We start from the raw sequence: 26330 nt of genomic DNA, 5'->3' as shown, positions 1-26330 counted from the left end.
CACAGATGGTAGTTTGGTCAACCTCGAGCCCTCAGCCCCCCACCTCCTGGAGCCTCCAGACCTCCCCACCCGTCCGTCAGCTTGGCATCCACACGTTGCCCCTCCAGGCCGGAGCAGGCCGGCCGGAGGGAGCCGGACCCCAGCCCTTCGCGTTCCCCCACAGAGACGCTCAACTCCTCTGGACGTTTTGCAATCCCCGCCGACCCTGAGGCGAGATAGCCTCGGGTCCTCGGCCCCGTGACCCCTGGAGGGGCTTCAAAAGTCCCGAGCGGCCTCCCGCCCCCGGCCCCGGCCGGTCCAAGAGGGCACCGGCTCCTTGCCGGCCGCCCTGAAGCCCAGAGTCTCGACGTGTCCCGATGGCTTGCGGGCCGCCAGGCCGGAGGGGAAAGTGAGGGAAGCGCAGACAGGAGGCTTGGAAATTAATGATTGACAGCCCACTCAAATCCTCCGGCCCGAGCACCCCAGACCCACCAGCCACTCCAGAAGCCTGTCGGGGCGGCCTCAGACACTGGACAAGACGCCTCCAGACATGGAAAGATCCCACGGGGTCATCCTTTGCTTCTTACTCTGTCTTCTACTTGAAGCCAGCCTCTGGGGACTTGCATTAGCAGGTAGGCAAGCCCACCCTCACTCCATGGGGAACTCAGAGATTTTCCGGAGCGGGGCTCTGGCCAGAGAGTGAGGGGTTCCTCCCTCCCTCCAACTATCTGGAAATTTCAGCTCGAAAGCCAGGGAGCAGGCTGGTGGTTACTATGGGGCAAAACACTGTGCTCAGCACTGAGGTGGGGTGGAGGGGGTCATCAGATCGGAAAAAAACTTCGAGTTGGGAAAGTGGGCCTCGAGTCTCTAGTGGATAGAGACTGGGCCCGGGAGTCAGAGACCCTGGTTTCTAATCCCGGCTCCCGCACTTGTCTGCTATGTGACCTTGGGAAAGTTGCTTCACTTCTCTGGGACTCGGTTACCTCATCTGGAAAATGGGGATTAAATCCTACTCCCTCCTTCTTCGACTGTGAGTCCCACGAGGGACAGGGATTAGCCAACCGGTACTTAGTACAGTGCTTGGCACAAAGGAAAGAAGGCATCCAAATGCAAGGGATAATTATTATCAAGTGCTGTCGAGTCATTTCCAATTCAGAGAGACTCCATGGATATACTTTCTCCAGAACATCCTGTCCTCTGCCGTAATCCACAACCTTTCTAAAAGCTCTTCTTTTAGACTGTGAGCCCACTGTTGGGTAGGGACTGTCTCTATGTGTTGCCAACTTGTACTTCCCAAGCGCTTGGTACAGTGCTCTGCACACAGTAAGCGCTCAATAAATACAATTGATGATGATGATGATGACTTGTCTGCTATGTGACCTTGGGAAAGTTGCTTCACTTCTCTGGGACTCGGTTACCTCATCTGGAAAATGGGGATTAAATCCTACTCCCTCCTTCTTCGACTGTGAGTCCCACGAGGGACAGGGATTAGCCAACCGGTACTTAGTACAGTGCTTGGCACAAAGGAAAGAAGGCATCCAAATGCAAGGGATAATTATTATCAAGTGCTGTCGAGTCATTTCCAATTCAGAGAGACTCCACGGATATACTTTCTCCAGAACATCCTGTCTTCTGCCGTAATCCGCAACCTTTCTAAAAGCTCTTCTTTTAGACTGTGAGCCCACTGTTGGGTAGGGACTGTCTCTATGTGTTGCCAACTTGTACTTCCCAAGCGCTTAGTACAGTGCTCTGCACACAGTAAGCGCTCAATAAATACGATTGATGATGATGATGATGATTGTTATGGTCTCTATCCATCTAGCTGCTGGTCTGCCTCTTCCACGTTTTCCTTGGCCTTTTCCTAGCATTAGTGTTTTCTCCAGAGAATTAGTCTTCCTGATTATGTGTCCAAAATATGCTGATCTAAATCGAGTCATTTGGCCGTCCAAAGACCACTTTGGCTAAAACTGCTCCAAAATCCATTTGTTTGTTTTTGGGGCAGATAACAGCAATAATGATAATTGTGGTATTTGTTAAGTGCTTAGTATGTAGGGATCGTCTCTATATGTTGCTAACTTGTACTTCCCAAGCGCTTAGTACAGTGCTCTGCACACAGTAAGTGCTCAATCAATACGATTGAATGAATCGAGTGAGCGCCAACTTGTACGTCCCAAGTGCTTAGTACAGTGCTCTGCACACAGTAAGCGCTCAGTAAATACGATTGAATGAATGAATTTATTACTCTATTTATAATAATAATAATAATGGCATTTGTGAAGCACTTACTATGTGCAAAGCACTGTTCTAAGCGCTGAATTTTACTTGTACATATTTTACTTGTACATATTTATTCTATTTATTTTATTTTGTTAATACGTTTTGTTTTGTTGTCTGTCTCCCCCTTCTAGACTGTGAGCCCACTGTTGGGTAGGGACCATCTCTATATGTTGCCAACTTGTACTTCCCAAGCGCTTACTACAGTGCTCTGCACACAGTAAGCACTCAATAAATACAATTGAATGAATGAATGAATGAATGAATGAATGAATGTGCCGGGTACCGTACTAAGCACTGAGGTGGATACAAGCAAATTGGGTTGGATACAATCCCTGTTCCACACAGGGCTCACAGTATTAATCCCCCTTTAACAGATGAGGTAACTGGGAAACCGAAAGATGAAGTGACTTGTCCAAGGTCACACAGCAGACAAGTGGCAGAGCCAGGATTAGAACCCAGGTCCTTCTGATTCCCAAGCCCGTGCTCCAGCCACTAGGTCATGCAGTGGCTCTGTCCCTGGGGAGAGAATTCTCAGGACCCAGACTTTTCCAGAGGGAAGGGAGCAGGCGGGAGCAGATGGGGGAAGGGGAGGTAAGGGGGTGGGAATGTTAGTATGGAGTGGGATAGGGAGACCACCCTGGCCTGGATTTTCTCCCAGCCCCTTCCCCCTTTCCCAGAGGCCAATATGCCTCCTGATCTTTGGTGGGTAACGGGCCCTGGGCTCTTATCCAGTGTGAGCCGATCACCACCTTCTCTGGGTCAGTTTGGGTCTGGTTCATCTAGCCCCTTGTGGGCAGGGAATGTGTCTGTTTATTGTTCATTCATTCAATCGTATTTATTGAGCACTTACTGTGTGCAGAGCACTGTACTAAGAGAAGCAGCCTGGCTCAGTGGAAAGAGGCCGGGCTTTGGAGTCAAAGGTCATGGGTTCGAATCCCGGCTCCACCTATTGTCAGCTGTGTGACTTCGGGCAAGTCACTTAACTTCTCTGGGCCTCAGTTACCTCATCTGTAAAATGGGGATGAAGACTGTGAGCCCCAGGTGGGACAACCTGATGACCTTGTATCCCCCCATCGCTTAGAACAGTGCTTTGCACATAGTAAGCGCTTAATAAATGCTATTATACTAAGCGTTTGGGAAGTACAAGTCGGCAACATATAGAGACGGTCCCTACCCAACAACAAGCTCACAGTCTAGGAAGGGGGGACGGACAACAAAACAAAACATGTAGACAGGTTTCAAAGTCAGCAGAACAAATAGAATTAAAGAGAATTAAAGAGAATTGTTGTATTGGACTCTCCCAAGTGCTTAGTACAGTGCTCTACACACAGTAAATGCTCAATAAATATGATTGAATGAATAATTGAATGAATGAATCTAGCCACCCTGGAAACCAACAGGCCTCAATGAAAAAAGCCTGGTTTCTCTAATAATAATAATAATAAATAATGATGGTATTATTTGTAACATATTTGTTACTCTATTTATTTATTTATTTTACTTGTACATATCTATCCTATTTATTTTATTTTGTTAGTATGTTTGGTTTTGTTCTCTGTCTCCCCCTTTTAGACTGTGAGCCCACTGTTGGGTAGGGACTGTCTCTACATGTTGCCAACTTGGACTTCCCAAGCGCTTAGTACAGTGCTCTGAACACAGTAAGCGCTCAATAAATACGATTGATGATGATGATGATGGTATTTGTTAAGCGCTTACTCTGTGCAAAGCACTGTTCTAAGCACTGGGGGGGATACAAGGTGATCAGGTTGTCCCTCGTGGGGCTCCCAGTCTTAATCCCCATTTTACAGATGAGGTCACTGAGGCCCAGAGAAGTTAAGTGCCTTGCCCAAAGTCACACAGCTGACAAGTGGTGGAGCCGGGATTAGAACCCATGACCTCTGGCTCCCAAGCCCGGGCTCTTTCCACTGAGCCACGCTGCTTCTCTAGTGAGTGTCCTGGTTCCAGGGAGATCATCTGGGGGGCAGGAAGTCCATGAGGCCGTCCAGGGGTTGAAGGAAGGGCCGAGGGGAGCAGGGTGACTGGAAGGAGCCGAGAAGCAGCGTGGCTCAGTGGAAAGAGCACGGGCTTTGGAGTCAGAGATCATGGGTTCGAATTCCGACTCCGCCACAGGTCAGCTGTGTGATCTTGGGCAAGTCACTTAACTTCTCTGGGCCTCGGTTACCTCATCTGTAAAATGGGGATTAAGACTGTGAGCCCCACGTGGGACAACCTGATCACCCTGTATCCTCCCCAGCGCTTAGAACAGTGCTTGGCACATAGTAAGCGCTTAACAAATGCCAATTATTATTATTAAGGAGGTTTGGGGGATGGGGGCACCCACAATTTCTCCAGCAACCACTCTGGGGGGTGGGGCTGGCAGTTGGCAGAGCTGGGGAGTGGAGGACTTGGGGCCGGAATCGGACACGCTTGAGGATTGGCCATCGGCATGGTGTTGGGAGATGCCCTCGGGGATCCCGGGAGGCGGCGACCATTACTCCCGAGGGGAGCCATTCTGGACCCGACTTGGCGGGGGGACCCGTTTTGTGGTTTTGTTTCTCCCAAAGTGAAGCTTCAGAGCCTCAAAAGGAAAACCTTGCCAGAAAATCATCTTCCCTCACGGAAGCCCGGGAGAGAGGAAAGCAAATTTCCCATTATCGGCACCTACTGGGAATCACTGCAATCCTTGCAAACTGGAAAATCATCATTTTAGCCAGCCATTAAGCAGTTCTCCCTCTTCTCCCTGCTCCTGCCATTCCCTGAAGAAGGAGTTGGGAAACAGCCAAGGGGAACCAAGAAAGACATCAGACATCAGAAGAGCAACATGGCCTGATGGGGAGGTCACTTTATAACCTCCCCAGCGCTTAGAACAGTTCTTTGAACTTAGTAAGCGCTTAATAAATGCCATTATTGTTATTATTATTATTATTATTATTATTATTTAAGAGGGGGCGAGCAATTGATTGATATAAAGCCGACAGTGAGGAGTTTCTGCTTGATGTGGAGGTGCTTGGGTAGCCACTGGAGGCTCTTGAGGAGTGGGGATACATTTCCGAAACATAAACGCCTTGAAAAGACGGTGTCTTCTGTAAACTCCTCTGGGGACTATAAGCTTGTTAGGAGCACGGAACCTGTCTGCTAATTCTGTTATACTCTCCCAAATGCCCAGCAAAGTGCTCTGTACATAGCAAGTGCTCAATAAATACCACTGAATCACTGATTGCTTTGTTTCTACAAGCCCAAGAGCCATCTGAGAAAGAAAGTACAGTCGGGTTCTCCGACGACACAGAGGTTGCATTCTGGCAAACCCCACGTTTAGAGAAAATTTGTGCTGTTAAAATCCGCATCCAAAGCTGTGTCCACTGTGTTCTGAACACTGTACTGGGAGTCTACTGTGTTCTGACTGCTATCCTGGGTATCTATTGGTTTCTGAGGGCTATAGTGGATGTCTACTGTTTTCCAACCACTATACTGGGTATCTACTGTGTTCTGAACACTGTCCTGGGCGTCTACTGTGTTCTGAGCACCGTCCTGGGCGTCTACCGTGTTCTGGGTGCTGCACGGGGCATTTACAAAATGCACACATAGCTCGCGAACCTGGAGGAAGTGCGGCTTGATTATCAGGAAAGGCCTGGCCCTTCCCTGAAGAAAGCGTGGTGGATTTGTGGTGAAAAGAGAGTTCGCCCGCCTTCCAGGAATGATGAGACCCGGATCGGAGGCTGGCTCTGAGGCTCCGGCCCACCCGCCTATCGGCCGATCGGCCAGTCGATCATATTTATTGAGCGCTTACTGTGAGCGTAGCGCTGCATTAAGTGCTTGGGAGAGTACAATAGAACAACGTTACAGACATCTAGAACAATACAACCGACTCATCCCCTGCCCACAACGAGCTTACAGTCTAGAGGACTTATTGAGCGCTTACTGTGTGCGGAGCACTGTACTAAGCGCTTGGAAAGTACAATTCAGCAATAAAGAGACAATCCCTGCCCACAACAGTCTAGAAAGGGGGAGACAGGCATCAAAACAAGTAAACAGGCATCAATAGCATCAATATAAATAAACAGAATTATAGATATATACCCTCCCGCCTTTGGAGGCCAAGGACGTAGTCTTGCAAAGTGGGTAGAGTGGGCCCAACCTGCTTAACTTGTACCTATCCCAGCACTTAGAACAGTGCTTGGCACATAGTAAGTGCTCAATAAGTACCATTATTACCGAACACTGTACTAAGTGCTTGCCAGAGAAGGAGCTGGCTTTAGATGAGTACCCTAGTGTTCAAGTTCTTGCCAGGACTTTGGATCCTTTTAGACTGTGAACTCCTTGTGCGCAGGGAAGGTGTCGACCTACTCTGTTTGTACTGTCCCCTCCCAAGCGCTCAGTACAGCGCTCTGCAGCCAGTAAGCATTCAATAAATACCACTGATTGATTGATGGATCCGAAATTACCTGAGATGGGAGGTGTTCCTGATGCGATTCCTCATGGTTCCGTTGGAGATTTCCCAGGGCACTTCCAGCCCTGGCGGACACCCAGGGCTGAGAGCTGAGAGCTCACCTCCTCCAGGAGGCCTTCCCAGACTGAGCCCCTTCCTTCCTCTCCCCCTCATCCCCCTCTCCATCCCCCCATCTCACCTCCTTCCCTTCCCCACAGCACCTGTATATATGTATATATGTTTGTACATATTTATTACTCTATTTATTTTACTTGTACATATCTATTCTATCTATTTTATTTTGTTAGTATGTTTGGTTTTGTTCTCTGTCTCCCCCTTTTAGACTGTGAGCCCACTGTTGGGTAGGGACTGTCTCTATACGTTGCCAATTTGTACTTCCCAAGCGCTTAGTACAGGGCTCTGCACATAGTAAATGCTCAATAAATACGATTGATGATTGATGATGACACCCCAAAATGTCCTCTCGTGGGGGTCCCTGCATTCCACACCCCAGGGCAAGGTTGCGGAGGAGAACCACGGTACGGACCTCTCCGTCCCCTGATGGAAAACGGGTGGAAGAGAGGTGGGGTGATTTGGGGTGACACCCCTCCCGTCCTTCCCCCAGGACACCCCATCCTTGTTTAGGCCAAGGAGAAAAAGGGAACCCACTCGGTGGTGTCTTTTCTGGAGGTGGACAGCCGCCCCTCCGCCAAAGGTCGGAGGTCAAGCCCCCGCAGTCCCTTCCCCGTCCCCCCATCCCGACAGAGGGAAGACCGTGGGAAGGGGCAGTTACCCTCCACAGGAGTCACCTGATAAAATATTTGCTTAGGGTCTTGAGTGAGGAGCGCAAATCTCATTAAAGCCTTTATGCATAATAAATGATCCTCCGGCTCTTTGACAACACAAACTGCTACCCAAAGCCCAAGTAATTCTTTAATTAAAGCTGGTTCAGTCTTCCCAAGACTGAATCGTTCGGCCACCCCCCGGCAATTTAAAAAGGAGGAAAATCTGGATCCGGGGTGTTTCCCAGGAAGGAAGTCAGGGAATTTGGATCCTGGGAACAGCTTCCCATTTCTTGGAAAGTGGGTCCCAGAGGGTTTCGGACAGATACACAGCTCCCTCTAGACTGCAAGCTCGTTATGGCCATGAAATGTGTCTAAAACTTCTGTTATATTGGAGAGAAGCAGTGTGGCTCAGTGGAAAGAGCACGGGCTTGGGAGACAGTGGTCATGGATTTTAATCCCAGCTCCGCCACATGGCTGCTGTGTGACCTTGGGCTAGTCACTTAACTTCTCTGAGCCTCAGTTACCTCATCTGTAAAATGGGGATTAAGACTGTGAGCCCCACATGGGACAACCTGATCACCTCGTATCCTCCCCAGCGCTTAGAACAGTGCTTTGCATATAGTAAGTGCTTAACAAATGCCATTATTATGATTATCATTACTCTTCCAAGAGCTTAGTACAGTGCTCTGCCTACAGGAAGTGCTCAATAAATACCATTGGTTGATTATCCATGGACTGGTGTCCATGCTGGGTCATTAGAGGACAGGGGAGAGTCAGCAGTGTTGGATGGTCTTTGCTGGGTCAATGGGGGAGAATCAGGAATCAATCAATCAATCAATCGTATTTATTGAGTGCTTACTGTGTGCAGAGCACTGTACTAAGCGCTTGGGAAGTACAAGTTGGCAACATATAGAGACAGTCCCTACCCAAGAGTGGGCTCACAGTTTAGAAGGGGGGGGACAGAGAACAAAACCAAACATATTAACAAAATAAAATAAATAGAATAGATGTGTACAAGTAAAATAAATAGAGTAATAAATATGTACAAACATATATACATATATACAGGTGCTGTGGGGAAGGGAAGGAGGTAAGACGGGGGGATGGAGAGGAATGGAGAGAGGAGAGTCAGGGGTGTTGGATGGTCCATGCTGGGTCCCTGGGGGAGAGTCAGGGATGGAGAAGGGGAAGTCAGGGGTGTTGAATGGTCCGTGCCGGATCAATCCATCAGTGGTATTTATTGAGCGCTTCTACGTGTGGAGAGTTGTACTAAGCACTTAGAAGAGTACAATATGACAGAATTAACAGACACGTTCCCTGACCAAATCGAGCTTAGAGTCTAGAGGCAAGGCAGAGTCAGGAATAGGGAGAGGAGAGTCAGGGGTGTTGGATGGGCCACGCTGGCTCACTGAGGGAGAGAGAGAGAGTTTGGGTGGAGAGGGGAGAGTTAGAGACGTTGTTTGGATGGTCACGAGGGTGGGTGTCCAGGAGGGCAGCCAGCACAGTCTCCAAGCACCTGGTGCAGAGAACTGGCATCTGGTGGATTTGGAGGTTCATTCATTCATTCAATCGTCTTTATTAAACGCTTAATGTGTGCAGAGCACTGTACTAAGTGCTTGGGAAGGTACAATACAACAATAAACAGTGATATTCCCTGCCCACAAGGAGCTCACAGTGTAGTGGCAGGGAGACAGACATCAAGACAAATAAATAAAATGACAGATAATAACAATAATAATAATGATGGCATTTATTAAGCGCTTACTATGTGCAAAGCACTGTTCTAAGTGCTGGGGAGGTTACAAGGTGATCAGGTTGTCCCACGTGGGGCTCACAGTTTTAATCCCCATTTTTAAGGATGAGGTAACTGAGGCACAGAGAAGTTAAGTGACTTGCCCAAAGTCACACAGCTGACAATTGGCGGAGCCGGGGTTTGAACCCATGACCTCTGACTCCAAAGTCCGGGCTCTTTTCCACTGAGCCACGCTGCTTCTCTATAATAATAATAATGATGGCATTTATTAAGCGCTGACTATGTGCAAAGCACTGTTCGAAGCGCTGGGGTAGATACAAGGTAATCAAGTTGTCCCACGTGGGGCTCACAGACTTAATCCCCATTTTCCAGATGAGGGAACGTGCCCAAAGTCACACAGCTGACAAGTGGCGGAGCCGGGATTTGAACCCATGATACACATAAGTGCTGTGGGGCTGGGACCGGGGTGGGGAAGAGTAAAGGGAGCAAGTCAGGACGATGCAGAAGGGAGTGGGAGATGAGGAAAAGTGGGGCTTAGTCTGGGAAGGCCTCTTGGAGGAGATGGGCCTTTGATAGTGTAGTGACCATCTCTATATGTTGCTGGTTTCTACTTCACAAGTGCTTAGTACAGTGCTCTGCACACGGTAAGCGCTCAATAAATACAATCGAATGAATGAGTGAATGAAAAATAAGACTGAAGTGGGGGAGAGGAATCGTCTGTTGGATTGGAAGACGGAGGGCGTTCTGAGCCAGGGGCAAGACATGGGCCGGGGGTCAGCGACGAGACAGGCGAGATGGAGGTACAGTGAGAAGGTTAGCACTAGAGGAGCAAACAGCCAATTCTCCGCACCATTCATGTTGTGTCATTTCAAAGTAGTCCTGCAAGTAAATCATTCAATACCTGCTCTGTAAAACCCCATCAACGCTGTAAGCCGGCTGTCGGTAGGGAACGTGTCTACCAATTCCTATTTTTTCATCAGATTTCATCCCAGCTAACGGTTCCTGCCCTGGGGGAGCAGGGAGACAGAAACCGGCTAATTATTACATTTCAGCCGACGTGGATAATCGTTGAGAAGCAGCCTTCTCCAGCAACGTGGCAGGAACAAAAAGGCAGTGAATGCGCAGGCTGAACAGGGCTTCCCAGAGAGTTTTGTTGTTTTTTTTGTTTTTTGTTTTTTTCAGTAGTTGCAGGGCACCAAATCCACAGCCTATTTTTGGACAACGGGGCCTGACTGTAGTGATGGGGTGTGGCGGGGGCGGGAGAGAGGGCATGTGCTGTGAGAATCAAAGTTGATCTTTGGCATGGCCATTATACACTCAGTTCTGGGTCTAATAATAATAATAATAATCATACGGTCCAAACACAGTACCAGCACCGGGGAAGATACAAGATAATCTGTATATATGTATATATGTTTGTACATATTTATTACTCTATTTATTTTACTTGTACATATCTATTCTATTTATTTTATTTTGTTAGTACATTTGGTTTTGTTCTCTGTCTCCCCCTTTGAGACTGTGAGCCCACTGTTGGGTAGGGACTGTCTCTATATGTTGCCAACTTGGACTTCCCAAGCGCTTAGTACAGTGCTCTGCACACAGTAAGTGCTCAATAAATACGATTGATGATGATGATGATGAAGATAATCAGGTAGGACACAGTCCCCGTCCTACAGAGGGCTCAAAGTCCTCTCAATCGATCGCATTTATTGATCGCTTACTTTGTGCAGAGCACTGAACTCAGCGTTTGGGAGAATACAGCAGAACACAGTTGGTAGACAAGTTCCCCGCCGACAACGAGCTTACGGTGTAGAGGGCGTTTTACAGAGTAGGTATTGAATGTCATCATCATCATCAATCGTATTTATTGAGCGCTTACTATGTGCAGAGCACTGTACTAAGCGCTTGGGAAGTACAGATTGGCAACATATAGAGACAGTCCCTACCCAACATTGGGCTCACAGTCTAAAAATGTCTATTTTACAGGTGAGGTAACTGAGGTACCTAGATCCAGTATTTCCTAGAGGATAAAGCACGGGCCCGGGAATCAGAAGGACGTGGGTTCTAATCCTACCATGGCCATTTTGTCCGCTGTGTGACGTTGGGCAATCAGTTCACTTCTCTGTGCCTGTTCCCTCATCTGTAAAATGGGGATTAGGACTGTGAGCCCCATATGGAACACAGACTGTGTCCAACCTGATGAACTTGTACCTATCCCAGCGCTTAGTACAGAGCCTGGCACAGAGTAAGCGCTTAACAAATGCCATGAAAAGTTTTAAAAAGTTAAAAGACTTGCCCAGGGTCACATGAAAAGTTGCAGTGCCTCAGTTACCTCATCTGTACGTGGCTCAGTGGAAAGAGCCCGGGCTTTGGAGTCAGAGGTCATGGGTTCAAATCCCAGCTCTGTCCATTGTCAGCTGTGTGACTTTGGGAAAGTCACTTAACTTCTCTGTGCCTCAGTTACCTCATCTGTAAAATGGGGATTAAGACTGTGAGCCCCCCGTGGGACAACCTGATCACCTTGTAACATCCCCAGCGCTTAGAACAGTGCTTTGCACATAGTAAGTGCTTTATAAGTGCCATTATTATTATTATTATTATTATTATTATTATCTGTAAACTACTATAGAAGCAGCATGGCCTAGTGATGATGATGATGGTGATGATGGCATTTGTTAAGCGCTTACTATGTGCAAAGCACTGTTCTAAGCACTGGGGGAGGTTACAAGGTGATCAAGTTGTCCCACAGGGGGCTCACAGTTTTAATCCCCATTTCACAGATGAGGTAACTGAGGCACAGAGAAGTGAAGTGACTTGCCCAAAGTCACACAGCTGACAGTTGGCAGAGCCGGGATTTGAACCCATGATCTCTGAATCTAAAGCCTGTGCTCTTTCCACTGAGCCACGCTGCTTCTCCTAGTGGATAGAGCATGGCCCTGGGAGTCAGAAGGACTTGGGTTCTAATCCTACCATGGCCATTTTGGCCATTTTGTCTACTGTGTGACCTTACGCAAGTCAGTTCACTTCTCTGTACCTGTTCCCTCATCTGTAAAACGGGGCTTAATACCAGCTCTGCCACACGTCTGCTGTGTGACCTTGGACAAGTCACTTAACTTCTCAGGCCGCAGTCACCTCATCCCTAAAACAGGGATAGAGAATGTGAGTCCCGAGTGGGAGAGGGACTGTGTCCAACCTGTTTAACTGCTAGAGTGTGAGCCCACTGTTGGGTAGGGACCGTCTCTATATTTTGCCAACTCGTACTTCCCAAGCACTTAGTACAGTGTCCTGCACACAGTAAGCGCTCAATAATACGATTGAATGAATGAATGAATGAACTTGTTTCTTTCCCAGTGCATAGAGCAGTACTAGGCACATAGCAAGCACTTAAAAAGTACCAGAATTATCATCATCATCATCAATCGTATTTATTGAGCGCTTACTGTGTGCAGAGCACTGTACTAAGTGCTTGGGAAGTACAAGTTGGCAACATATAGAGACAGTCCCTACCCAACAGTGGGCTCACAGTCTATACTATTACTACTATTATAGTAGTAATAGTATTACTACTATTATTACTATTATTATTTAGAATGGGGTTTGAGACTGAGCCCAATGTGGGACAGGGACTGTGTCCAACCTGTTTAACTTCTAGACTGTGAGCCCGCTGTTGGGTAGGGACCGTCTCTACATTTTGCCAACGTGTACTTCCCAAGCACTTAGTACAGTGCCCTGCACATAGTAAGCGCTCAATAAATACAATTGAATGAATGAATGAATGAACTTGTTTCTTTCCCAGTGCATAGAGCAGTACTAGGCACATAGCAAGAGCTTAAAAAGTACCAGAATTATCATCAGCATCATCAATCGTATTTATTGAGCGCTTACTGTGTGCAGAGCACTGTACTAAGCGCTTGGGAAGTACAAGTTGGCAACATATAGAGACAGTCCCTACCCAACAGTGGGCTCACAGTCTATACTATTACTACTATTACTATTATTATTTAGAATGGGGTTTGAGACTGAGCCCAATGTGGGACAGGGACTCCAACTCAAGTTGCTTGTATCCACCCCAGCGCTTAGTATGGTGACTGGCACATAGTAAGCGCTTAACATATACCTTATTTTTATTATTATTTTGGAACCGAGGCCTCCCGACCTCCAGCCCCGGGGCTCAGCCCTCTAAGTGATGCTGCAGATTTCCCCAGCCCACTTGAGCTGGCTCGCTCGGCTCCCCTGGACGGAGGAGGAGGACTGGGTGGCAGGAGGGTGGCAGTACTCTGCACATAGTAAGCGCTCAATAAATACGATTGATGATGAGGAAGATGCTGATTCCGCCTCCTGCCCTTCCCCGCCCTCTGGCAACATCTGCTATTCTGGGAAGCTTCCATCACCTTGCTTCTTCCGAACTCACCTCCCTTCTCTCACTCTACAACCCAGCCTGCACACTTCACTCCCCTAGTGCTAACCTTCTCACTGGGCCCCCATCTTGCCAGTCTCACTGCCAACCCCGGACCCACATTCATTCAATCGTGTTTGTTGAGCGCTTACTGTGTGCAGAACACTGTACTAAGCGCTTGGGAAGTCCAAGTTGGCAACACAGAGAGACGGTCCCTACCCAACAGCGGGCTCACAGTCTAGAAGGGGGAGACAGACAACCAGACCAAACATATTAACAAAATAAAATAAATAGAATATGTACAAATAAAATAAATAGAGTCATAAATACGTACAAACATATATACAGGTGGTGTGGGGAGGGGAAGGAGGTAAGGCGGGGGGGATGAAGAACACGGGCTCAGGAATGGATTCTAGCGCTTCTCCTACTGCTGTTGGTCTGGTGGTTTCCTAAAACGTGATGAGCCAACAGGGAGGGAGGTGTGCGGCACATGGCCAAAGGCATGCCAAGCCTCCATACATACAGGACTCACATGCCAATGTGATCATGACCCGGTGAAAGATCTAGACTGTGAGCCCATTGTCGGGTAGGGACCGTCTCTATATGTTGCCAACTTGCACTTCCCAAGCACTTAGTACAGTGCTCTGCACACAGTCACCGCTCAATAAATACGACTGAATGGATGAATGAATTCCTACAGTGCGCTGACTGTGCGCAGAGCACTGTACTAAGTGCTTGGGAGAGTCCAATGCAACAATAAACAGACACATTCCCTCCCATCACCATCATCATCATCAATCGTATTTATTGAGCGCTTACTGTGTGCAGAGCACTGTACTAAGCGCTTGGGAAGTACAAATTGGCAACATATAGAGACAGTCCCTACCCAACAGTGGGCTCACAGTCTAAAAGGGGGGAACAGCTCTCAGCAGTCTTCTCTGCCCAGGTTAAGCAACTATCCCACATCCTGCCTCTACCCTGGAATGCTTCCTCAAATCCTCCAGACAACCACTCTCCCTCTCTCCAACCCCGTATTGAACGCCCATCTCCTCCAGGAGGCTTTCCCAGACTTAGTCCCATTTTTCCTCATCCCCCAATCCCTTCCGCCTCACCCTAACTAGCTCCCTTTGTTCTTCCCCCCTCTCCCAGCCCCACAGCACATACGTCCGTAGCTATTTTATTTATTTGTACTGAAGTCTATCTCCCTGGCAAGACTGTGACCTCATTATAAGCGGGGATTGTCACAGTTTATAATAATAATGATGGCATTCTAAGCGCTGGAGAGGTTTCAAGGTGATCAGGTTGTCCCACGGGGGGCTCACAGTCTTAATCCACCATTTTACAGATGAGGTAACTGAGGCTCAGAGAAGTTAAGTGACTTGCCCAAGTCACACAGCTGACAGTTGGCAGAGCCAAGATTTGAACCCATGACCTCCGACTCCAAAGCCCGTGCTCTTTTCCACTGAGCCACGCTGCTTCTCTAATTTAGTTTATCTAATCTAGTTTATCGTTGTAGTGTACTTTCCCAAGCACTTAGTACAGTGCTCTGCACACAGTAAGCGCTTAATATGATTAATAATCGTGGCTCAGTGGAAAGAGCCTGGGCTTGAAAGTCAGAGGTTGTGGGTTCTAATCCCAGCTCCGCTACTTAATAATAATAATAATAATGACGGCATTTATTAAGCGCTTACTATGTGCAAAGCACTGTTCTAAGTGCTGGGGAAGTTACAAGGCGATCAGGTTGTCCCTCAGGGGGCTCACAGTCTTAATCCCCATTTTACAGATGAGGTAACTGAGGCACAGAGAAGTTAAGTGACTTGCCCAAAGTCACACAGCTGACAATTGGCAGAGCTGGGATTTGAACCCATGACCTCTGACTCTAAAGTCCGGGCTCTTTCCACTGAGCCACGCAGCTGTGTGACTTCAGGCAAGTCATTTCACTTCTCTGGGACTCAATTACCCATCTGTAAAATGGAGATGAAGATGGTGAGCCCCACGTGGGACAACCTGATAACCTTGTATGTACCCCAGCACTTAGAACTGTGCTTGGCACAGAGTAAGTGCTTAACGAAAGCAATCATTTTATTATTATTATTATTATTATTATTATCATTGTAGTGTACTTTCCCAAGCACTTAGTACAGTGCTCTGCACCTAGTAAGCTCTTAATAAATATGATTAATAATAATATGAATAATGCCATTTATAATTAACAAAAACGGATGGATGGATGAATGGATGATTCATTCATTCATTCAATCGTATTTATTGAGTTCTTACTGTGTGCAGAGCACTGTACTAAGTGCTTGGGAAGTACAAGTTGGCGGCCCTCCCCATCCCCCCCTGCCCAATCTCCTTCCCCGCCCCACAGCACCTGTATATATGTCTGTACAGATTTATTACTCTATTTATTTTACTTGTACATATTTACTATTCTATTTATTTTATTTTGTTAATATGCATTGTTTCGTTGTCCGTCTCCCCCTTCTAGACTGTGAGCCCACTATTGGGTAGGGACCGTCTCTATATGTTACCAACTTGTACTTCCCAAGCGCTTAGTACAGTGCTCTGCACACAGTAAGCGCTCAATAAATACGATTGAATGAATCAATGAACAAGTTGGTGACATGTAGAGACGGTCCCTACCCAACAACAGGCTCACAGTCTAGAAGGGGAAGACAGACAACAAAACAAAACATGTGGACAGGTGTCAAATAAATAATAATGGCATTTATTAAACGCTTACTATGTGCAAAGCACTGTTCTAAGCGCTGGAGAGGTTACAAGGTGATCAGGTTGTCCCACGGGGGCTCACAGTCTTCATGCCCATTTTACAGATGAGGTCACTGAGGCCCAGAGAAGTTAAGTGACGCCCAAAGTCACACAGCTGACAATCGGCAGAGCCGGGATTTGAACACATGACTCTTACTCCAAAGCCCGGGCTCGTCCCACTGAGCCACGTGTCAAGTCGTCAGAACAAATAGAATTAAAGCTAAATACAAATCATTAACAAAATAAACAGAATAGTAAATATGTACAAGTGAAATAAATACAGTAATAAATCTGTACAAACATATATACAAGTGCTGGGCGGATGGGGAGGAGGAGAGGAAAAAAGGGGGCTCAGTCTGGGAAGGCCTCTTGGAGGAGGTGAGCTCTCAGTAGGGCTTTGTAGGGAGGAAGAGATAAATGAATGAATGAGCCCGCTATTGGGTAGGGACCATCTCTATATTTTGCCAACTTGTACTTCCCAAGCGCTTAGTAGTGCTGCCAAGCAGTGTGGCTCAGTGGAAAGTATACGGGCTTTGGCGTCAGAGGTCATGGGTTCAAATCCCAGCTCCGCCACTTGCCAGCTGTGTGACTTTGGGCAAGTCCCTTCACTTCTCTGTGCCTCAGTTACCTCATCTGTAAAATGGGAATTAAGACTGTGAGCCCCCCGTGGGACAACCTGATCACCTTGTAGGTTCCCAGCACTTAGAACAGTGCTTTGCACATAGTAAGCGCTTAATAAATGCCATTATTATTATTTATTTATTTTACTTGTACACATCTATTCTACTTATTTTATTTTGTTAGTATGTTTGGTTTTGTTCTCTGTCTCCCCCTTTTAGACTGTGAGCCCACTGTTGGGTAGGGACTGTCTCTATATGTTGCCAACTTGGACTTCCCAAGCGCTTAGTACAGTGCTCTGCACACAGTAAGCACTCAATAAATACGATTGATTGATTATTACTACAGTGCTGTGCACACAGTAAGCGCTCAATAAACTCGACTGAATGAATGACAGGAAGATGCTGATTCTGCCCCCGCCCCGGCAACACTTAGTCCAGTGCTCTGCACACAGTAAGCGCTCAATAAATACGATTGAGAAGCAGCGTGGCTCAGTGGAAAGAGCCCGGCCTTTGGAGTCAGAGGTCATGGGTTCGAATCCCGGCTCCACCACAAGTCTGCTGTGTGACCTTGGGCAGGTCACTTAACTTCTCTGGGCCTCAGTTCCCTCATCTGTAAAAATGGGGATTAAGACTGTGAGCCCCATGTGGGACAACTTGATCACATTGTATCCCCCCCAGCGCTTAAGCGCTTAGTACAGTGCTCTGCACACAGTAGGCGCTCAATAAATACGATTGATTGAATGAATGAATGAATGAATGAACGAACACCTGCTGTTCTGCCAACGTCCGCCAGCCGCCAGCGTCGCCTCCATCCTTCCAGGCCCACGTGACGTCACACGTGGTCTCCGTGGCAACGGGAGGGAGGCGGAGCAGGAGGGCGGGGCCGCGGTTACCCGGGAAACCGGCGGGTCGCGGTGCCCGAGACACCCGCGCATGCGCACGGGAGGATCCGCGCGCAGGACCGGAAGCGCGCGCAGGCGCGTGAGCGGGGGCGGGGCTTGGCTCCCTGTCAATCACCAAGCCCTCAGCTGAGGCGCTGGGATTCATTCATTCATTCAATCATTCAGTCATTCAACCATTCAGTCGTATTTATTGAGCGCTTAGTACAGTGCTCTGTACACAGTAAGCGCTCAATAAATACGATCGAATAAACGGGAAAGACCTCCACCCCCAGGTGCCCGGTGTTCTACACACAGTCGAAGCCCACTATAGTGTTCCACATAGTAATGACTGTGGTATTTGTTAATCAATCAATCAATCAATCAATTGTATTTATTGAGCGGCTACTGTGTGCAGAGCACTGTACTAAGCGCTTGGGAAGTCCAAGTTGGCAACATATAGAGACAGTCCCTACCCAACAGTGGGCTCACAGTCTGGAAGGGGGAGACAGAGAACAAAACCAAATGTACTAACAAAATAAAATAAATAGAATAGATATGTACAAGTAAAATAAATAAATAGAGTAATAAATCTGTACAAACATATATACATATATACAGGTGCTGTGGGGAAGGGAAGGAGGTAAGACGGGGGATGGAGAGGGGGGCGAGGGGGAGAGGACTATAATAATGATGATGGTACTTATTAAGCGCTTACTATGTGCAAAGCACTGTTCTAAGCGCTGGGTCTGTTACAAGGTGATCAGGTTGTCCCCCGTGGGGCTCACAGTCTTCATCCCCATTTTACAGATGAGGTCACTGAGGCCCAGAGAAGTTAAGTGACTTCTTAACGCCCAAGGGCACACAGCTGACAATCGGCAGGGTCGGGATTTGAACCCATGATCTCTGACTCCCAAGCCCGGGCTCTTTCCACTGAGCCACGCTGCTTCTCTACTATGTACTAAGCACTGGGGTAAATATAAGAAAATTGGGTTGTACCACAGTCCCTGTCCACATAAGACTCACAGTCTTCATCCCCATTTTACAGACTTTGGGCAAGTCACTTCACTTCTCTGGGCCTCAGTTCCCTCATCTGGAAAATGGGGATGAAGACCGTGAGTCCCACGTGGGACAACCTGATCACCTTGTAACTATCCCAGCGCTTAGAACAGTGCTTGGCACATAGTAGGCGCTTATCAAATACCACTATTATTATTACAGATGAGAGAACTAAGGCCCAGAGAATAATAATAATAATTATGGTATTTGTTAAGTGCTTACAATAATAATAAATAATAATGATGGCATTTGTTAAGCACTTCCTATGCGCAAAGCACTGTTCTAAGCTCTGGGGAGGATACAAGGTGATCAGGTTGTCACACGGGGGGCTCACAGTCTTAATCCCCATTTTACAGATGAGGTAACTGAGGCCCAGAGAAGTTAAGTCACACAGCTGACAAGTAGCGGAGCTGTGATTTGAACCCATGACCTCTGACTCCCAAGCCCGGCCTCTTTCCACTGAGCCACGCTGCTGCTCTCACAATGCGCCAAGCACTGTTCTAAGCGCTGGGGTAGATACGGGGTAATCAGATTGTCCCACACGGAGCTCACACTTTTAATCCCCACTTTACAGATGAGGTAACTGAAGCCCAGAGAAGTTAAGTGACTCGCCCAAGGTCACACAGCAGACAAGTGACCGAGCCGCTCCTTCAGGCACCAGTACGGCATTCTGCACTCAGTAGGTGCTTGGTACAGTGATCTGCACAGAGGCACCTAATTCAGTGTTCCACACACACAGAGGTGCCCAGTACAGCACCTCACCCAAAGCAGGCACTTCACATAGAGCAGACACCCACTACAGCCTTCTGCACAGTGAAGGGAGGCCTATCCCAGGGCTCCCACACAGAGTGGGCACCCAGCACAACACTCCAAACCCAAGAAGCATCTAGTACAGTGCACTGCGTCAATCGGAGCGCAGTCCTTTCCGTTGACAATACCAACGGGAAGAGGAAGAGGACCTGACCAGCTCTTAAATGACCAGGAAACTGTCTCGCTCCGGTTGCCATCCCGAATCTGAGAAGCAGCGTGGATCAGTGGAAAGAGCCCGGTCATGGATTCAAATCCCCGCTCTGCCAATTGTCAAGCTGTGTGACTTTGGGCAAGTCACTTCACTGCTCTGTGCCTCAGTTACCTCCTCTGTAAAATGGGGATTGACTGTGAGCCCCCTGTGGGACAACCCGATCACCTTGTAACCTCCCCAGCGCTTAGAACGGTGCTTTGCACATAGTAAGCGCTTAATAAATGCCATCATCATCATCTGAGCGTTTTCTGTCTCTCGGTTTGCCGGGAAGATCCTGAGCCCGGATTTTCCGCCCTCGCTTTTCAAGCCCACGATGCGCTGTTTCTCTGCGAATGACAGATCTTCTCCTCAACTGACAGAGAATTTAGAAACATTCTCGATTTATTTTTAACGTCTGAGTCAGTGAACAAAGAAAACAGGGCTCGGGGGAAGGGAGAGCGAAAGAGTGGGATCTAATGAGCCCTAAAGCACTATGTACATATCTGTAATTTATTCATTTATATCAGGGTCTCTCTCCCCTTCTCTAGACCATAAGCTTGCTGCATGCAGGGAATGTGTCTGTTTATTGTTGTATTGTACTCTCCCAAGTGCTTAGTACAGCGCTCTGCACACAGTAAGCACTCAATAAATATAATAAATTACATTTATGAGTGAATATTGAGTCCCTCCCCCTTCTAGGAGCCCTATCGCCACCCTCCCACCGTGAGCCTATGGGCTCTCTGTGGCCATAGTCTCCATCTTCCCACATTTTATATCTGCAGAGAAGTAGGTGGATTCAGCCCCCTTTTTCCTCTCCTCCTTCCCCTCCCCACAGCACCTGTATATATGTTTGTACAGATTTATGACTCTATTTATTTTATTTGTACATATTTACTATTCTATTTATCTTCTTAATGATGTGCATCTAGCTTGATTTCTATTTATTCTGATGACGTGACACCTGTCCACATGTTTTGTTTTGTTGTCTATCTTCTAGACTGTGAGCCCGCTGTTGGGTAGGGACCGTCTCTATCTGTTGCCAACTTGTACTTCCCAAGCGCTTAGTCCAGTGCTCTGCACACAGTAAGCGCTCAGTAAATACGATTGAATGAATGAATGAATGAACCTGAATTTTGGGGTTAAGACAGATAATCCATCAGTAGTTTTCAGTCAGATCTATGGCATATAGATGTTTAATTGCATAAGCACTTAAGTACCGTTAAAAAAATTAGAGAGGGCTGTGTTCATCGCACTGTCTTGGTTTCTATGTGCAGAGCACTGTGCTAAGCATTTAGGAGAATATGATTCAAAAGAGTTGGTAAACTCGTTCCTTGCCCACGGAGGGGGAAGCAGACATTAAAATAAATGATGGATATGAACCTAAGCACTGTGGGTATGAGGGTGGGGTGAATAAATGGAACAAATCGAAGGGGAAGGATGATGCGGGAGAGAGAGGGAGTAGGGGAAAGGAGGACTTAGTCGGGGAAGGCCTCTTGGAGGAGATGGGCTTTGAATAAGGCTCTGAAGGGGGAGGAGAGTGGTGGTCTGTTGAAGGGGGAGGGAGTTCTGAGTTAAAGGTAGGATGTGGGCGAGGGGTTGGTGGTGAGATCGAGGCACAGTGAGTAGGTTGGCATTAGAGGAGCCAAGTGTGCGGGCAAGGGGATTGACAGTAAGCTCGTTGTGGACAGGGAATGTGACTGTTTATTGTTATATTGTACTCTCCCAAGTGCATAGTACAGTGCTTTGCACACAATGAGCTCTCAGAAAATACAACTGAATGAATGAACGAGTGAATGAGTGCTTTAAAGCTGAGGGTAAGGAGTTTGTGTTTGATGCAGAGGGGGATAGGCAACCCCTGGAGGCTCTTGAGGAGGGGGGAGACGTCGACCCAACATATTTTTAGAGAAATTATCCCAGCGGCACAGTGAAGTAAGGACTGGAGTGGGGAGATGATTGACTTGATTCCCAAGTCCCTTGGGAAAATTTTCAATGCTCCAACTGTCCCCGCAGGCCCCAAGGAGGCACAGATACGGACAGGACCGACGCAGATCAGACCGGACCGGACCCAGACCCGATTCCTGCTGTTCACGGCCTCCGGGGATGTCCGCTGCCACCTCCAGCTGGGCCACGCTGGCTCTCTGGATCAGTGCGGCTTCAACGCCTCGCTGCCCCTGGTCATCATCGTACACGGCTGGTCGGTACGGACTCCCACCCGGACCAGTCGCGGGGCACCGGGCGAGGGCTGACCGCTGCCCGGTGTCTCCCACGGTCATTCTGGTGGGCAGACGAGGATGGAGAGACAGAGAGGGACAGAGCAGGGACACAGACCCCAGGGGGAAAGACTGATACACAGATCTAGAGACAATGGTGATGATCCAGAGACAGAAATCCAGAGACAGGAATGGTTATAATAATTATAGTCTCCGTTGGACAGATGAGGATGGATACAAAAAGATGGAGAGACAGAAGGGGACAGGAGCAGAGATACAGACCCCGGGGGAGAGACTAAGACATGGATTTACAGACAGTAGCGATGATCCAGAGATAGAAATCCAGAGACGGGAATGATTATAATAATTATAATGTCCGTTGGACCGACAGGGACAGAGGTGTCGACGTCAAGCCCGGGGATGGAGAGAAAGAGAGGGACAGAGCAGAGACACAGACCCCAGGAGGAGAGACTGAGACACAGATCTAGAGGCAGTGGTGATGATCCAGAGACAGGAATGATTATAATAATTATTATGTCTTTTGGACAGATGGCGACGGAGGTGCCGACATCAAACCTGGGGACGGAGAGACAGGGAGGGACGGGCGCAGAGACGCAGACCGGGGGAGAGACTGAGACACAGTCCTAGAGACAGTGATGATGAACCAAAGAAGGGAATAATTTTAATAATTATAGAGTCTGTTGGACAGACAGAGACGGGGGGCCGACACAAAACACGGGACAGAGAGACAGAGAGGGATGGGTACAGAGACACAGACCCAGGAGGAGAGGCTTAGATGTAGTTAGAGAAACAATGGCGATGATCCAGAGACAGAAATCCAGGGACAGGAATAATTCTAACAATATAAAGACGATACCCGTAAAGCGCTTACTATATGCCAAGCACTGTTCGAAGCCCTGGGGTCGTTACAAGATAATCAGGTGGGACACAGTCAGTAAATACGATTGAATGAATGATTGAATGTCCCACTTGGGGCTCACAGTCTAAATAGGAGGGAGATTGGGTATTGAATCCCTATTGTTCAGATGAGGTAACTGAGGCAGAGAAAAGTGAAGGGACTTGTCCAAGGCAGAACCGGGATTAGAACCCAGGCGCCCGGGCCTGGGATCTTTCCGGTAGGCTGCCCTGCTTCTCGAGGGAAGGGAGAAGCGGGAGGAGGCCGGGGGGCGGCAGGGGAGGGGGCTACCCAGGGACGAGACGGTGAGACCACCCCCTGAGTCTCAGCTCAGCAGTACTGAGAGGTGGCTCAGTGGAATGAGCACAAGCTATGGAGTCAGAGGTCATAGGTTCAAATCCCAGCTCCACCACTTGTCAGCTGTGTGACTTTGGGCAAGTCACTTAACTTCTCTGTGCCTCAGTGACCTCATCTGTAAAATGGAGATGAAGACTGTGAGCCCCCAGGGGGACAACCTGATCACCTCGTAACATCCCCAGCGCTTCGGACAGTGCTTTGCACATAGTAAGCACTTAGTAAATGCCTTTATTATCTTTTAGACTGTGAGCCCAATATTGGGTAGGGACTGTCTCTATATGTTGCCAATTTGTACTTCCCAAGCGCTTAGTACAGTGCTCTGCACATAGTAAGCGCTCAATAAATATGATTGATTGATTGATTGAGGCCTGACCGGCCCTGCCTTCCCACCCCGTCAGGTGGACGGCCTGCTGGAGAACTGGATCTGGAAGATGGCGGACGCGTTCAAGTCGCAGACCACCGGGCCGGTCAACGTGGTGGTGGCCGACTGGCTCAGCCTGGCCCACCAGCACTACGCCATCGCCGTCCGCAACACGCGCCACGTGGGCCAAGACATCGCCCGCTTCCTCGAGTGGCTGGAGGTAGTCCTTCCCCCTCTCCCTCCCCGCCCCAAATGGGGAGGCCCGGGGCAGGGGGTGAGACCACTGCAGCCTCTCCCCTCCCCACCCCCAGTGACCTTCACGGGTACCCAGACCGTCTGAGACCCTTTCCCTGCTTCGTCAATCAATCAATCAATAATATTCATTAAGCACTTACTGTGTGCAGAGCACTGCACTGCGTGCTGAGTAGAGTACAACAGAACAGAGCTGGTAGATTCAGGCCCAGCCCACAATCGATCAATCTCTAGATACGTCCCTCTAGACTGTAAGCTCGCTGTGGGCAGGGAACAGGTTGTGTTCACGTGTTGTGAACATATTTATTACTCTATTTATTTTACTTGTACATATCTATTCTATTTATTTTATTTTGTTAGTATGTGTGGTTTTGTTCTCTGTCTCCCCCTTTTAGACTGTGAGCCCACTGTTGGGTGGGGACTGTCTCTGTATGTTGCCAACTTGTACTTCCCAAGTGCTTAGTACAGTGCTCTGCACACAGTAAGCGCTCAATAAATACGATTGATTGATTGATTGATTGTGTCTATTGTTGTATTGTACTCTCCCAAGCGCTTAGCACAGGGCTCTACACACAATTAGCACTCAGTAAATACGATTGAATTGATCTATCGTATTTATCGAGCATATCGAGCATATGCTGAGGACCATACTGGGTGCTCGGGAGAATACGACATAATAGAGTTGGTAGACATGTTCCCTGCCCACAGTCAATCAATCTTATTTATTGAGCATTTACTATTGGCAGAGCACTGTACTAAGTGCTAGAGAGAGTTCAAGATAGCAGAATTGGTGGACCCATTCCCTGCTCACAGCAAAGCCGACAGTCTAGAGGATAGTCCCACGGGGGGCTTACAGTGTAAGCAGGAGGGAGAAAAGGTATTAAATCCCCATTTTTGCAGATGAGGGAACTGCAGCCCGGAGAAATGAAGTGACTTGCCTAAGGTCACGCAGCAATCAACCGATGGTATTTTTTGAGCACTTACTATGTGCAGAGCCCCACAGCACTTACGTCCAGATCCATAATTTATTTATTTCCTTAATGTCTGCTTCCCTCTCTAGCCTGTGAGGTTGTGGTTGAGCTTGTCTGTTGTAGTCTCCCAAGCGCTTAGTACAGTGCTCTGCACACAGTAAGGGCTCAATACATCCAACTGAGCGACTGATTGATTACAGAGCACTGTACTAAGCGCTTGGGAGAGTACCACACAACAGAATTAGCAGGACGTTCCCTGCCCGTAAAGAGCTTACAATCTAGAGGAGAGCTTACAGTTTAGAGACTGTGGCAAATAGTACTTTGTTAAGCGCTTACTAAGTGCCAGGCACTGTACTAAACACTGAGGTAGCTACAAGCTAATCAGGTTGGACACAGTCCACGTCCCACATGCGGCCTCACAGTCTTCATCCCCATTTTGGAGATGAGGGAACTGAGGCACAGAGAAGTGAAGCGACTTGTCCAACGCCACACAGCAGATAAAGGGTGGAACCGGCATTAGAACCCAAGTCCTCTGACTCCCAGCCCTGTGCTCTTTCCGCGAGGCCATGCTACTCCTCGAGTTCACAAGGACCTGACAGTCTTGAAGGGGATTCAGATGTGAAAATAAATTACGGATATGGACCTAAGTACTGTGGGGCTGAAAACCTCAAAGTGACTGGAAATCCGTAAAGGAGGGTGGGGGGGATATAATTCTATATTCTATAATTCTATTATAGTTATAATTCTATTTATTCTGACGGTTTTGACACCTGTCTACATGTTTTGTTTTGTTGTCCGTCTCCCCCTTCTAGACTGTGAGCCTGTTGTTGGGTAGGGACCATCTCTATCTGTTGCCAACTTGTACTTCCCAAGCGCTTAGTACAGTGCTCTGCACACAGTAAGCGCTCAATAAATACGATTGAATGAATGAATGAATGAATGAGAAGCTGCATGGCCTAGTGGATATAGCTTAGGCCTGGAAATTAGAAGGATTTGGATTCTAATCCCGGTTCTATCCCTTGTCTGCTCTGTGGCCTTGGGCAAGTCGCTTCGCTTCTCTGTGCCTCAGTTCCCTCATCTCCAAAATGGGAATGAAGACTGTGAGGCCCCATGTGGGACGTGGACTGTGTCCAACCTGATTAGCTTGTATCTACCTCAGTGTTTAGTACAGTGCCTGGCACTTAGTAAGTGCTTAATAAAGTACTATTTTTTTTTAAAAAAAAAAGGGGAGAGTGGACCCAATGCCCTGGCTATCAATCACTGACCTACCCCCAACCTCAAAATAATAATAATAATAATAATGATGGCATTTATT

The 26330-nt window shown here is 47.9% G+C and overlaps 1 protein-coding gene across 1 annotated transcript in view; it reads left to right on the top strand.

The window, feature by feature from the left end:
* The first annotated feature begins 334 nt into the window (after nucleotides 1-334).
* The window catches only part of LIPC (lipase C, hepatic type), a 37506-nt gene continuing 11510 nt past the window's right edge, over nucleotides 335-26330 (top strand). The window contains exons 1-3 of the mRNA XM_038750435.1: nucleotides 335-611; nucleotides 21959-22146; nucleotides 23830-24012. Coding sequence (XP_038606363.1) covers nucleotides 530-611; nucleotides 21959-22146; nucleotides 23830-24012 — 453 coding nt within the window. The 5' untranslated portion in view covers nucleotides 335-529. The remainder of the gene's footprint in view (nucleotides 612-21958; nucleotides 22147-23829; nucleotides 24013-26330) is intronic.

This window comes from Tachyglossus aculeatus, chromosome 8 (assembly GCF_015852505.1).
Source record: "Tachyglossus aculeatus isolate mTacAcu1 chromosome 8, mTacAcu1.pri, whole genome shotgun sequence".
NCBI lineage: Eukaryota > Metazoa > Chordata > Mammalia > Monotremata > Tachyglossidae > Tachyglossus > Tachyglossus aculeatus.
The sequence above is the reverse complement of the archived record's forward strand: the minus strand, read 5'-3'. Positions and strand labels throughout refer to the sequence as shown.